This window comes from Dendrobates tinctorius, unplaced genomic scaffold, assembly GCF_039654945.1.
Source record: "Dendrobates tinctorius isolate UK_male_01 unplaced genomic scaffold, ASM3965494v1 ptg000093l, whole genome shotgun sequence".
NCBI lineage: Eukaryota > Metazoa > Chordata > Amphibia > Anura > Dendrobatidae > Dendrobates > Dendrobates tinctorius.
The window spans coordinates 24,261,922-24,276,256 of NW_027361761.1; the positions used below are offsets into that span (position 1 = coordinate 24,261,922).

Sequence of the window (14,335 nt, forward strand, 5' to 3'; positions counted from 1 at the left end):
TCAGCCAAGGGAATGGGCTCTCTCTCAGTCTTGCCTAAAAACACAGCCATGAATAAAGAATGGTACCAGAATGTCCTCCAAGAGCAACTTCTCCCAACCGTCCAAGAGCAGTTTGGCGATCAACAATGCCTTTTTCAACATGATGGAGCACCTTGCCATAAAGCAAAGGTGATAACTAAATGGCTCAGGGAACAAAACATAGAGATTTTGGGACCATGGCCTGGAAACTCCCCAGATCTTAATCCCATTGAGAACTTGTGGTCAATCATCAAGAGACGGGTGGACAAACAAAAACCTTCAAATTCAGACAAAATAAAAGCATTGATTTTGCAATAATGGACTGCTATCAGTCAGGATTTGATCCAGAAGTTGATTGAGAGCGTGCCAGGGAGAATTGCTGAGGTCCTGAAGAAGAAGGGTCAACACTGCAAATATTGACTTGCTGCATTAACTCATTCTAACTGTCAATATAACCTTTTGTTACTCATAATATGATTGCAATTATATTTCTGTATGTGATAAAAACATCTGACAAACACACATAAAAACCAGAGGCCAGCAGATCATGTGAAAATATAATATTTGTGTCATTCTCAAGACTTTTGGCCATGACTGTATTATACTCCAGAGCTGCAGTCACTATGTAAGTTTATAATAGTTTCAGGTCCCACAGCTCCATCTAGAGGACAGTAATAGAAATTACAGGTTAATCTGACCCTCCCACTGATTCAGTGACCTTTTGTGCCCCTCTCTTTCCTTAGACCTAATGGAGAATCGCCTCTCAGTCGGCCGAAGTCTGAACCTGAGCCATTTAATAAAACGAAAATGGATCTAGAGCAAATCCTAAGTCGACCCAAATCTATGGAGGTCGAACAGAGTGGGGTGAAAAGCCCGAGAGAGAGCGGTACGTAGATGGAGATGTGGCGACTGGGTGTATGTTGAGACTGAGGACGCCCGCCTCCTTATGCATGACCTGTGTGAAAGTGTTCTTCCTCATTCTCCTCCTCATCATCATCCTCCTGTCCCGGCCCTGATGTGTGAGGACACATCACCCAGCGCCCCAGTGACCAGCCTTCTCTCCATGACACTTGCTTCTTTCCTCCTCCTTTTAGTTTGCATGCCTCATGTGACGGTCCGATCACTCGTAAATCACCGGGCGGCTCTCCATCGCTGTCCCTTCTTGCTCAGCTTTCTGGCATGCATGTGATTATTTCACCTGGCGCCTCTAACATCTTTTAAAAAGTCTCGGGAGTCGGGGGGCCACAACCTGCACCCCATGATGCCATTTGGAGTTCCCCTGTCGGAGTGGAGCATGGACGGGCAAGCCCTAGCACGAGCCGCCATCTCTACACACCCGATATCAGAAGACCCCTGGCACTTATCGGACAGTTGTGGCACATGTTTATCACCCCTTCCTGACATCTGTTCTACACGTGTGATGTGAGACGGGTCCATTCCGATGCCCATTGGCACCACCACAACACGATATCATGGTGCCGATGAGTTGCCGGGGGTCTACTGATTATTGCCATCTTTGCCCTCCTATGAAGCTCAGTCCTGTAGCTGCCATCACGTCCCAGGGGTGGGTGTAAAAATTAAACAATACCATAATTAAATACTAAAATATATATATTATATATATATATATATATATATATATATATATATATATATATATATATATATATATATATATATATACACACTCACTGGCCACTTTATTAGGTACACCATGCTAGTAACGGGTTGGACCCCCTTTTGCCTTCAGAACTGCCTCAATTCTTCGTGGCAGAGATTCAACAAGGTGCTGGAAGCATTCCTCAGAGATTTTGGACCATATTGACATGATGGCATCACACGGCGCAGATTTGTCGGCTGCACATCCCTGCTGCGAATCTCCCGTTCCACCACATCCCAAAGATGCTCTATTGGATTGAGATCTGGTGACTGAGGAGGCCATTTGAGTACAGTGAACTCATTGTCATGTTCAAGAAACCAATCTGAGATGATTCGAGCTTTATGACATGGCGCATTATCCTGCTGAAAGTAGCCATCAGATGTTGGGTACATTGTGGTCATAAAGGGATGGACATGGTCAGCAACAATACTCAGGTAGGCTGTGGCGTTGCAACGATGCTCAATTGGTACCAAGGGGCCCAAAGAGTGCCCAGAAAAAATTCCCCACACCATGACACCACCACCACCAGCCTGAACCTTTGATACAAGGCAGGATGGATCCATGCTTTCATGTTGTTTACGCCAAATTCTGACCCTACCATCCGAATGTCGCAGCAGAAATCGAGACTCATCAGACCAGGCAAGGTTTCTCCAATCTTCTACTGTCCAATTTCGATGAGCTTGTGCAAATTGTAGCCTCAGTTTCCTGTTCTTAGCTGAGAGGAGTGGTACCCAGTGTGGTCTTCTGCTGCTGTAGCCCATCTGCCTCAAAGTTCGACGCACTGTGCGTTCAGAGATGCTCTTCTGCCTACCTTGGTTGTAACGGGTGGCAATTTGAGTCACTGTTGCCTTTCTATCAGCTCGAACCAGTATGCCCATTCTCCTCTGACCTCTGGCATCAACAAGGCATTTCCGGCCACAGAACTGCCGCTCACTGGATTTTTTTTTCTTTTTCGGACCATTCTCTGTAAACCCTAGAGATGGTTGTGCGTGAAAATCCCAGTAGATCAGCAGTTTCTGAAATACTCAGACCAGCCCTTCTGGCACCAACAATCATGCCACGTTCAAAGGCACTCAAATCACCTTTCTTCCCCATACTGATGCTCGGTTTGAACTGCAGGAGATTGTCTTGACCCATGTCTACATGCCTAAATGCACTGAGTTGCCGCCATGTGATTGGCTGATTAGAAATTAAGTCTTAACACACAGTTGGACAGGTGTACCTAATAAAGTGGCCAGTGAGTGTGTGTGTGTGTGTGTGTATATATATATATATATATATATATATATATATATATATATATATTTTTTTTTTTTTAAGCTTTTACATCAAGAAAACATAATTGGAGTCCCCTCCTTTATTGTTAAAAGAGATAAAAAGTAAACGTCTCCACGTCTGAGCTATGAAATTATAAAATCATTTTTGTTTTTTCTTTTTCATTATTATTACTAATAATGATAAAATATATTTATTATTATTATTATCATCGTATATACTCGTGTATAAGCCGAGATTTTCAGCCCATTTTTTTGGGCTGAAAGTCCCCCTCTCGGCTTATACACGAGTCAAATACCTGGGGGTCGGCCGGGGAGGGGGAACGGGGGTGTCACAGATCATACTTGCGTCCCGTGGCAGGTCTCTGCAGCCCCCCTGCTTCTCCACGGTCTCCCTTCCTGCCTTCAGCGGTCACATGGTACCGCTCATTACACTCATGAATATGCGCATATTCATGAGTGTAATGAGCGGTACCACGTGACCGCTGAAGGCAGGAAGGGAGACCGTAGAGAAGCGGTGCTGCCGCTGCAGAGAACACGCCAGGGGAGGTAAGTATAGCGATATTCACCTGTCCGGGGTGTCCAACGCTGCTCACAGCTGTCTGCTGCATCCTCTGTCTGTGACGTTTAGGCAGCAGGGGGTGCGGTGACGTGGTTAGTGCGCGCCGTGCCCTCTGCTGCCTGAACGTCACTGACAGACGACATGGCAAACAGTGGTGAGCAGCAATGGCCCCCAGACAGGTGAGGTCCTGAGCAGGAGAGGTGAGTATGGCTTTTTTTTTTTTTTTTTTTTGCAGCATATATGGACATAATGTATGGAGCATTTTATGGGGGCATATTCTATGGGGCAGCATATGGGGGTATATCCTATGGGGCAGCATATGGGGGCATATCCTATGGGGCAGCGTATGGGGGCATATCCTATGGGGCAGCGTATGGGGGCATATCCTATGGGGCAGCATATGGGGGCATAGTCTATGGGGCAGCATATGGGGGCATAGTCTATGGGGCAGCATATGGGGGCATAGTCTATGGGGCAGCATATGGGGGCATATTATTCTATGGAGCATCTTATGGGGCCATATTATTCTATGGAGCATCTTATGGGGCCATATTATTCTATGGAGCATCTTATGGGGCCATATTATTCTATGGAGCATCTTATGGGGCCATATTATTCTATGGAGCATCTTATGGGGCCATATTATTCTATGGAGCATCTTATGGGGCCATATTATTCTATGGAGCATCTTATGGGGCCATATTATTCTATGGAGCATCTTATGGGGCCATATTATTCTATGGAGCATCTTATTGGGGCCATATTATTCTATGGAGCATCTTATGGGGCCATATTATTCTATGGAGCATCTTATGGGGCCATATTATTCTATGGAGCATCTTATGGGGCCATATTATTCTATGGAGCATCTTATGGGGCCATATTATTCTATGGAGCATTTTATGGGGCCATATTATTCTATGGAGCATCTTATGGGGCCATATTATTCTATGGAGCATCTTATGGGGCCATTATTAACCTTTGTGCAGCATTATATGGGGTGTATTTTGTATGGAGCATCTTATGGGGCCCATCATGAACTGTATGGAGCATTATATGGGGCTCCTTATTCAATATGGATATTCAAAAACATTTAACTTACTGATGTCTCAATTAATTTTACTTTTATTGGTATCTATTTTTATCTTTGAAATTTACAAGTAGCTGCTGCATTTTCCACCCTAGGCTTATACTCGAGTCAATAAGTTTTCCCAGTTTTTTTTTGTGGCAAAATTAGGGGGGTCGGCTTATACACGAGTATATACGGTAATAATAATGTTATTAGTTAATGCCGTAAAAGAAAGAAAATGAAAGCTCCAGAGAATCGCCACTCTTCAGTACCAAAAATACAGTAAAAGGCAATTAATCTGCCGTATGTGCTCTCCAATTACACCAATAAAGAATACAGCTCACTGCGCAAAAAGAAAATTCCCCCCCATTCAGGAATTTTTTTTTTTTCAAAGTTACAGCTCATTCGCTTAAAAAAAAAAAAAAAAAATCCCTGGTATGACGATGCAGTCAGGAGATGCAGTTACGGCTCTTGGGAGGAGCACGAGATTTGTCTTCATCCAAAAGGGGGATAGTGATTCCCCTGCACGGTTCAGCGCTGCACTATGTAGCTGTCCAGTGTGACACGTGGCCCTCGTAACATAAGATTGAGCCCCCCTGACTTGTTGGCCATCACCGCACCCGACAGTACTCCTAATAAATGATAGACGTGTCCTACCAACGCTGCAGATCACCACAGAGGGGCTCCGGACGCCCCTCCATTCTCTTTTTTCTGCATGTGCAGGCTCTTTGCTTCTTTTCTTCAAATGATTTCCTTTTTTTTCTGCTTTACAAAGTAATTTTGTTTTCAGTCTTCGTTCTAGATATTCCTCTCCTTGACTTTTCTTTCCAGATTTTGTTTCCTCTCCTGTTTGCCATGTCTCCCTTCTTTCGTATCAGGAACTTCCCCTCCTACCCTTCTCCATTTTGGTAAGATCATGTTCTCTCAGCAGTCCTGCATTTGCAATGATTAATTTAGAGATCTGTAGTTTACATGAAAGCAGTCACCCGAGTCACGGGCGGCATGAGATCTCCTAAGTCTCAGAGAGCGGTGATATCGGATTGAATGCTGCAACATTTGTGATAAAAAGTGTAGCAGAGTCCCCTGATCTGCTCCCACCGGCCTCCCTCTGCCGGGATCATGCCCAAACACAGAGGGTGAGTGCTGGCAATCCGGCAAGGTGATGTTACAGCTCACCTCCTCCTCCTCCTGTACAATGACTGATAACACCTCTAGATACAATAGATAACATGGGATCCAGCACTCACAATAGATGATGTCACAGCTGACTTCCTCCCCCACATGTACAATGACTGATACCACAGGATCCACCTGATTATACCAATACGCCCTTTTATTGGTTAAATCAAAGTTTTCTGTAATGAGGGGGGTGGGGGAGCTGGTGTGCACTGCTGATTCCCCGTGCTGGGGTGATGTTTCTTCTGGGTTGTCCATGATCAGTGCTGGTATCATCCAGTGCAGGAATTGTCATATTCCACCGTCTGAAATGTGTCCATGTATCTTAGGTCTAACGTGAATGTCCACTATAAATGCCATTTATATTCAGTGTTAATCTTTTCTGCTATTATTATTTCACATGTTTTTACAGAACATTGTTGTTACTTTGCTCCAATTCTGTTCCAGGACATAAATGATAAATTCCGACTGCCTGCAGCCGCCACTAGAGGGAGCAGTGAGCTTCTATATGCTGTGAGCTCTGTAGTGAAGCATTATGCAGTGAGCGCCCTCTAGTGGAGGCGGCATGGAGGGAAATGTTATTTATGGTCAGTAAGTGCCAGGTCTGACCTCCTCTGGGGCTATTTGCTCCCCCCACACCCATACCTATGGGCAACGTCATATAGGAAAAAAAAGGACGTGCCCCATATTGTTTATAGTGTCTAGTGGCAGGAAATGATGGGTATGACCCTCATGGTTAAGCATAGAGACACTGGTGTCCATCACACTGATGTGAATAAAGCCTTAAGGCCCCGTCCTGAGCTCAGCGGGGGCAGCTGCCCGATGTGTATAGATGCTGATGGTGGAGAAGATTCTCCAATGCTTCAAGTTCTTCTTGCCCCTCTGTAACATTTAAGGGGTCTCTGCCGCCCACCGATCAGCAAAGTAAACTGTACGTTCTGTATTGTCTGGGAGCCGCCAACACCTTTAATATTCTTAATAGTATATGACCTTTGAGCATTGCTCCCATGGTGCTGTGGAGAGCCAGCCATGATGCTCTCTAGGCTCCACCTTGCAAGTGACGGTCTGCAAATCCAAGCCTTAGTCGCCAGTTAAAAGATTTCCAACCCCCATGGTCTTAGAGCCAGGCTGTGACTATCTGACCCACAATCATCATAACTTGGCTCTCCCAGACCCCCCCAATGGTCACAGCATGGCTCTCCCAGACACCCCCTTCCCCTATAGTCACAGCATGGCTCTCTGACACCTCCCCTCCTCCACATAGTCACAGCATGGCTCTTTCAACGCACACACCCTCCATCTGTCCTGGAAAGCTGGGTGACGACAGTTGTAGCCGGCATTACGTTTGCCCAAGTCCTACAAACGGCTTTTTATGTCTCGTGGCCGGCAAAACCTTGGCCCCCGTGAGCCCAGGGCGGCCCGTCCTCCCCCCTACTGGCTCCATGCTGGCTTCCTCTCTAGCTGATGATATGGCTGAGTTAATTCTGCATCATTTGTCTGCTGCTTCATTGATTCCAGCTTTCTTCAATTTATTTGAGAATCACTTAAATGACAATACCCTAGACGTGCCCTTACTATTGTGACTGTGGGAAGGATTGCGTACTGCCCTTAGTGCATTGCGGCTCCCCCACATGGCTGCAACGTACATTTAGGTTATTGCCAGTTAAGCAATTTCCCAGCGCATATACAGGGATGATGAACTCTGCTTTTCCTTGTTCAGCTCCCTCCGAACTCAGCTTTGATGACTTGCTGTCTACCTCAGAAAACCTATCCCACCCCACTGCCAGCAGACCAAAGATGCCCGGCAAGAGACCACCAGGACGCTTCAATGGTCTGCCCTCTGTAAGTACCGAAGCTGGTGTAAAGGGGATGCTGGGTTTATGGGAATTGTTTGATTTTATTTGGGTGGGTACGAACCAGGCAAACTGCCTACGCCAATATCAGATGATCTCCTCCATGGGTGCAATGATTGATGACCTACGTGGCCACAATGCTAGGTAACAGAAGAGATAATTTTTTCTTTTTTTATGGCAGCCACATAGATGAACATTGACGTCGCGTTCCCTGCACTGCCGCTGCCTGCTTCAGTCTGGTGGTCTGGTCTCCTATGAGATGACCCCCTTAATTCCTTGATAAGGTCAGACTAATGGTTGTCTACTTATTTGTTGTAGCACAACAAAGACTTGACTGAGGAGCCGAAGGCGCATCACGAGGAAGGGGAGGAAAGTGCCAAACCGTCGACGCCGGATGTCAAGAAGGTATCCAGTAGTGTGATCTGCGACATGAAGGGCTCATCCTATTAACTGTCCGTATGCCTAGTCTGCAGGATCGGCACTAAGTGTATGATCGCTGGGGGTCTGACCTTTGTGAATGGAGCAGTACTGAGCATGTGCGACCATTGCTTCATTCACGGTCGCACATGCTCAGTACAGCTACATTCACAGAGGGGACTTTGTGCATCTCGTTTTCGTGGTTGGTTGAGGTCCCACTAGTCGTATGATCGCTGCGGGGGTCCAATTATCCTCTGTAAATGCTCTTTGAGACCACTACATGCTGTCACACATGTATTGGGTATTGCAGTACGCCTCCTTTTAGGATGGGGCTGTACAAGGCCACTCGTGGGTTGTTCAGGGGCCGACTCCATATTTTTCACAGAAGTAGCTATAAAAAAACCAAACTCCTTGATCCCCTTATATTTTTTGTCTGCTGTGCACATTGGCCCCGCCATTCCCAGACATCATTAGGATTCCGTCCGCTCCCATTATAGAGGGCACGTCACAATGTACGAGATGTGATCAGACGACTGCAGGGGCTTCCATTGTTTTTGTACTATACCTTTTATTCCTTATTTCAGCCATCGGTGATCCCAGCATCCGTGTCTATATTCTCACCCATGTCTGCCGTGTCCAGGCCAGGCCTCGCTCCCCTCAGCCCGGTGGTGACCGACGTCAAACCAAAACTTGATGTTGTGGATGGGAAAAAGAGCGAGATGGAGGAGTTAAGAGCACAGATCGGCGAGCTGCTGACCATAGTGGATACACTCAGGAAAGAACATAGGTACCGGGGACGGTCTGTTATATTAGTGTGTGTTACAAGGAGGTGAGAAGGCAGGCGTATCTCACAAGATGGAAAGGTCTGATCTGTGGAGGTCTGCGAAGTCCGGGGGGAAGAGATTGCGGCACTGGGCTGTGCTACTTCATGCTCTCGCACCTTTTCCGTTACACAGACACATGAGTTTATTAATTTTTTTGCCTGTTCCCAGAATTTTGCAGCTAGAACGTTGATCCAGATGTCATTTCTTATGTGGTATGATCCTTTGCATTTTTTGTCCTAGGAATGAGCTGGATAAAATAAAGCGAGATCTAGAAGAGGAGCGGATGCTGCGCAGCAGTTTAGAAGTGAGTGGGATCGGCCGTCTCATCTAAACTATGATCAGATAACATGTAATGAGCTCCATGGTTGTCCTTGTGGCCGCTTCTTTGCTTTACCGCATGTTGGGTAAAGTAGCTTTGTGGTCCCTGTGCAGCCCATACATTGGGCTTCCCCACTTTAACCCCACTTTATCCCTGACCTGTCTGGTGTGTTCCTTGGTTTTCATGATGCTCTTTGTTCGCAAACATTCTCACAGAACCCTCTGAGGCCATCACAGAACAGCTGTATTTATACTGAAAATCAGTCACACAGGCGGAATCAATTTACTAATTGTCTCTTTCAGGGGCAATTGGTCACTCAGGATTTTGTAAAGGAGGGGGTATACAAATGCACCTCACTATGTTCACAGATTTATATTTATAAATAATTATAAACTCATGTATTTTTTTTTTTTTTTACCTTTAAACTTCACAAATACTTGATACTTTGTTGTTGATAGATCACATAAAATACCAATAAAATACATTTACATTTTTTACTTTTTCAAGGCCCTGTATATCTAGACCAGATTGGTTCGTCACCAAAAGTCTGAACGAGTTGCTTCCTTTATATTGGGAGGCCCAGATTGTAAGCGTATGTGCACATGTTGCGGATTTGGCCCTGCGGATCCGCAGCAGTTTTCCAAGGGATGTACAGCACCATGTTTATCCTATGGGGAAAAAAAAAACGCTGTGAAAAAATCCGCGCAGAAACGCAGCAGTTTATTTTCCGCGGCATGTCAATTCTTTGTGCGGATTCCGCAGTGTTTTTACACCTATTCCATTCCAGGAATCCGCAGGTGTAAAAACGCAGGTGAAATCCGCTGGTAAAACGCAGGCATTTTGAACTGCGGATTCTGCAGATTCCATGTGGAAAAATCCGCACACGAATCCGCAACGTGTGCACACACCCTTTATCCGCTCTTGTTTTTTGTCAAATAATGGATCACAGATCTGTCAACCACGGTAACTCGTTCTCGCTTTATCCCCCGCAGAGTGAAGTCGACAAGCTGAAAAAGGCCGTACAGTTGTCGTGAGGCGCCCGATTCCTGCAACCTCTAAGTCCCTTTTTTTTTCTTGTTTTTTCCCCCCCACATTCACAGAAGCATAATTAAACCTATTACAATGGACTACTTTTTTTTTTTTTTTTTTTCTTCCAGAAAATTATTTGCATAATTCTCTATTTTTATTTTTTTTTTTTTGTAGTATTTTTTTATTTTTTTTTTTTAATGCCAATATGATATAAGGGGCCTTACCGTCTTACTGTGCCGGAGCCGCGATCCTCCTGTGCATAACTGGGTTTGCTTGAATATACTACTGAACTTTGTATGTATAGAGAGGGATTTGTGTATCAGACTTTTATTAAATACGTATAATTGTAATTTTATAAAAAAAAAAAACAAACAAAAAAACCTATTTCTATTCCCTGAATAAGGGGGATATATATATATATATTTTTTTTTGCAAATTATGTGTAATATAATCCTATCAAGGGTCTCCATATAGCCTTAGAGCATCGCTAGCCGATATTTTCCTATGCTCGGAAGGGGAAGTATATTGACGATGATTTTTTTTGTATATTTTAGCTTTTTCTTACCCAGAATCGCCCACGGTTGTGCCTGCATGCACCTCGAGTATTAATGACAAGCTGTGTATAATTGGATTTATATGAAATGGCTCTGTTAATGTACTGTACGTTGGAAGCATCTCATATATGCATTTTTAAAAAAAATATATATATATTAATATCTGGCCGTCAAGTCACTTGCACTAGGATGTATACAAGGGATCGTGTTGGGGTGCATCTGTCGTGAGACAGGGTGCACGGTAATCAGGGGAGAGGTGCTGCTAAAAGTTAGCTCCAGGGTGCCAACAGGTGTACTGCACTGGCCATTGTGCCTGGTGTACTGTCCCTTTAAATAACTATCATTTCTCGGTTTTCGAGAGCTGTGCTCAGATGTGACCACAGCTTTTATAGACAGCATTTAAAGGGGTTGTGGAGGGCTATTCATGGTTATGATAGGTCATTAATGTCAAATCAGTGACGGTCTGCCACCCAGGACCCTTAGCTGTTATTGGATCCCCTACGTCTGCCAGAACTGCAGAGCTCCGTATACCGTCTAGTGGCCATTCTCAGGTACTGCAGCTTCAATAACATTGACGAGTAACCCAGAAAGGCCACAAGCGTACGGACTTTGTATACTGTGTGCATCCTGGTTATCGATTTCCCCCCCCCCCCCACCGATCAGATATTGATTACCTATCCTAAGGATATAAGAGCCCCCCCCCAATTTTATGAATTGCTAATTCAATAGCAGCAAGCGGAGGTTTTGAAAATTGTGAAATCGATGATGCAGGAACGCCTGTTTGAAGGTCTGGCATAGGGGGAGGACCTTCTGACGCACCCTTTAGATTTAACCTTTTCAGTGCCTGTCTGCGGCAGTCCCGTGGCGTTCACACTCTTGACAGATGCAGTTAAGTCGGAGCGATGCACTTACTGCGGACTATTCCCGAATTCGCCCATCTCATTGCCACCCACTTAGTTCCCTTCCTCCTCCTCTTTTGTGAAGAAGAGATCTGCCGCCCTAACGCCGGGCCATAGAGACTGTTCAGCACTATGCAATACTTTATACGCCTTTCTTAACCCTTTCCCAATGATAAATGTAAAATCCGTTTTTCCCACTTCATTAAGATTCAGAAATTATGTATATTTTATTAATAAAAAAAAAATATAAAAAAGGTTCAATCTCCATACAAGTAAACGAATGATCATTATCTGTGATTGTCTATAGGGGGTGCGGGAAATCTGGTGACCAATGCTCTGTCTAGATTTGTTTTTTGTGCTGTGGTCACCTTTAAAGGGCATGTCCATCCCCAGTGAATAGAAGTCTGAGTCGCCATCTTTTTTAGCTAAATGCGAGAAAGCTGAAGATTCTCCACCTCTTTGTATTTCGGGTACGCAATTCTGAGTCGATTAATTACCTTTTTTTTCTGGGAGAGGGTGGTCGTGGCTCCATATTCCCTGTAAACACCGTTAGAAGTATTAATTTTCTGGCTTTAGTTGCCACTAGAAGGAGCATACGGTTATAATCCACCTGTAACTTGTATGCACTGAGCTCGGAAGCTCCCTCTGGTGGTCACTGCACAAAGCCAGAATTTTATCCTTTCTCTCTCTCTGTTTTCTATACACAGGATTTAGAGCTCAGAATACAGAGATTAAGGAATTAATTTGACTTTTTTTTTTTGTTTGTTTTAAAGGATTTATATTTACTGGGGATTTTTTTTTTCTTTTCAATGGTCCATGCTCAATTAAAATTCCAAGCGATCTACTGCTATCCGAAGTCAGAGCCAGGGGCTGTGACGTAAAATACAGAAATGGCCCCGAAGACTGTGTCCGGGCAACAGAGTGTGCTGGGATTTGTAGTTTCCTTGCAAGGCCACTGGTCGCTTATCTCAGGCTGGTTCTGTACACAGGAATTTGCATGTAGACAATCAGTATCTGTGATATTAATATACGATATAATGGCCTTTTTTTTTCATGTAGCAATAAATTTGACAAAGTGCAATGGGAAATAGCTAAAGTCATTATTTTGTAAGCTGCTATGAATGTTTCCAGCCACAGGAGGCGCCGCGTTAATGTCCGTTTTTATGTCCGTTGTGAATACCGAACATTCCAGATCCCGCGAAGCTGCTTATGTCAGCGCATCCAAATGACTGTTTACAGGTGCTGTAATATAATGCATGCTTTCAGGACAACAGTTAATAAAATGATTGAGTTTTCCTTAAGTGGCTCTCGTCTTCATTTATGTCCCCCCCCCCCCCCCACACACTCCTCTGTTTCATATAAGAAAGGGTTGTGCAATTTTTTTTATTTTTTTGGACAATCCCTATAATTAGCAGATGTCCACATTGCATTTTACGGAAGATTTGGTGGATGAGGTTAAAAAAAAAAGGCTTTTTATTTCTAGGAACAGCGCCACTCCTGGTCTAAGGGTTGTGTCCGGTAATGCAGATTGGCTCCAATCAACTGAATGACGTCCACTATAGGGCACAAATGGCAAACTTTTTTTTTTTCTAGTTTTCTAAAATCCCTTTAAAGGCACATAGAAAGGAATCTCCCCTACTCTGGGGATTGTCCGGTTATCTCGGCATCATTCAGCACTGTTTTGGCAGCTCCTAGAAATATCATTCGGACACACTACGGTACTATCATTTATTTATTCTTGTACATGGGCAACTATAAGTCTGTATTAATAGAAAGTAGAAACCGTTCCATTCGGCTCACCTAATGGGGGCACAGCATGTATAGGTTTCCAACATGCAAATTGTCTATTCAGAGAGGAAGAGGACTAGAACTCTAGCACCACCTATAGGAAGTAGAATTCTTAAAACTCAATATTGACCCTTTAACGAGCCTTGTCGCATGACTTGGGATAAAATCCAAAACAGAATCTTAATTTGCAGACACTATTTTTCTGCGTATTGCCCTTCATCAGTGCAAAGTGTAAGATCTTGTTTGGCTAGGTGAGAGGCATCTGACCGAGATCCAAGGGGTAATGTTTCTCTTTGGGGATAGTGGCGTGCCAAGACTGACATGCCAATGTGAGCCTCTCACCTGAACAAACAAGATCTCAGACTTTGCACTGATGAGGGGCAACACCCAGAAATACAGTGTCTGCAAATTGAGATTCTGGTTTGGCTTCTATACTAAGTCATGTAACAAGGCTCGTTACAGGGTTGATACTGACTTTTAAGATTGCTACTTCCAATAGGTGGTCCTAGAGTTCCAGTCCGCTTCCTCTTTGAAGAGACCATTTGCATATTTAATTTCCCAGGGGAGCATTAACATGGCGTATAAAGGTCCCCTTACATTTAGCGATGCACCAGCGATCCCGACAACGATACGACCCGGTCAGGATCGCTGGTGCATCGCTAAATGGTCGCTAGTGAGCTGCCAAACAGGCAGATCTCACCAGCGATGCAGCAGCGGTCGTTACCTGTCAGATGGCAGCTCTGCTGACGACTTCCTCTCGCGAGTCGCTGGTCGGCGCCAGCAGGAAGCAGATGACGAGAAATGGACCAGGACGATCTCGCGCGATTGACAGCCAGCAGGGAGCCGGGTCGGAGGTAAGTGTCACATGTAGCGATATTGCTATTGCGTCACAA

The 14,335-nt window shown here is 44.7% G+C and overlaps 1 protein-coding gene across 3 annotated transcripts in view; it reads left to right on the forward strand.

The window, feature by feature from the left end:
• The window catches only part of CD2AP (CD2 associated protein), a 100,537-nt gene extending 87,582 nt beyond the window's left edge, over window positions 1–12,955 (forward strand). For 2 of the 3 annotated variants that reach the window (XM_073586584.1, XM_073586585.1), the window contains exons 13-18: window positions 762–904; window positions 7,480–7,601; window positions 7,931–8,017; window positions 8,614–8,816; window positions 9,094–9,157; window positions 10,165–12,955. In XM_073586584.1, coding sequence (XP_073442685.1) covers window positions 762–904; window positions 7,480–7,601; window positions 7,931–8,017; window positions 8,614–8,816; window positions 9,094–9,157; window positions 10,165–10,206 — 661 coding nt within the window. In that variant the 3' untranslated portion in view covers window positions 10,207–12,955. Of the gene's footprint in view, window positions 1–761; window positions 905–5,414; window positions 5,492–7,479; window positions 7,602–7,930; window positions 8,018–8,613; window positions 8,817–9,093; window positions 9,158–10,164 lie in introns of those variants that run through there. The other variant, XR_012234300.1, reaches the window with a different exon arrangement.
• The last annotated feature ends 1,380 nt before the right edge of the window (window positions 12,956–14,335 follow it).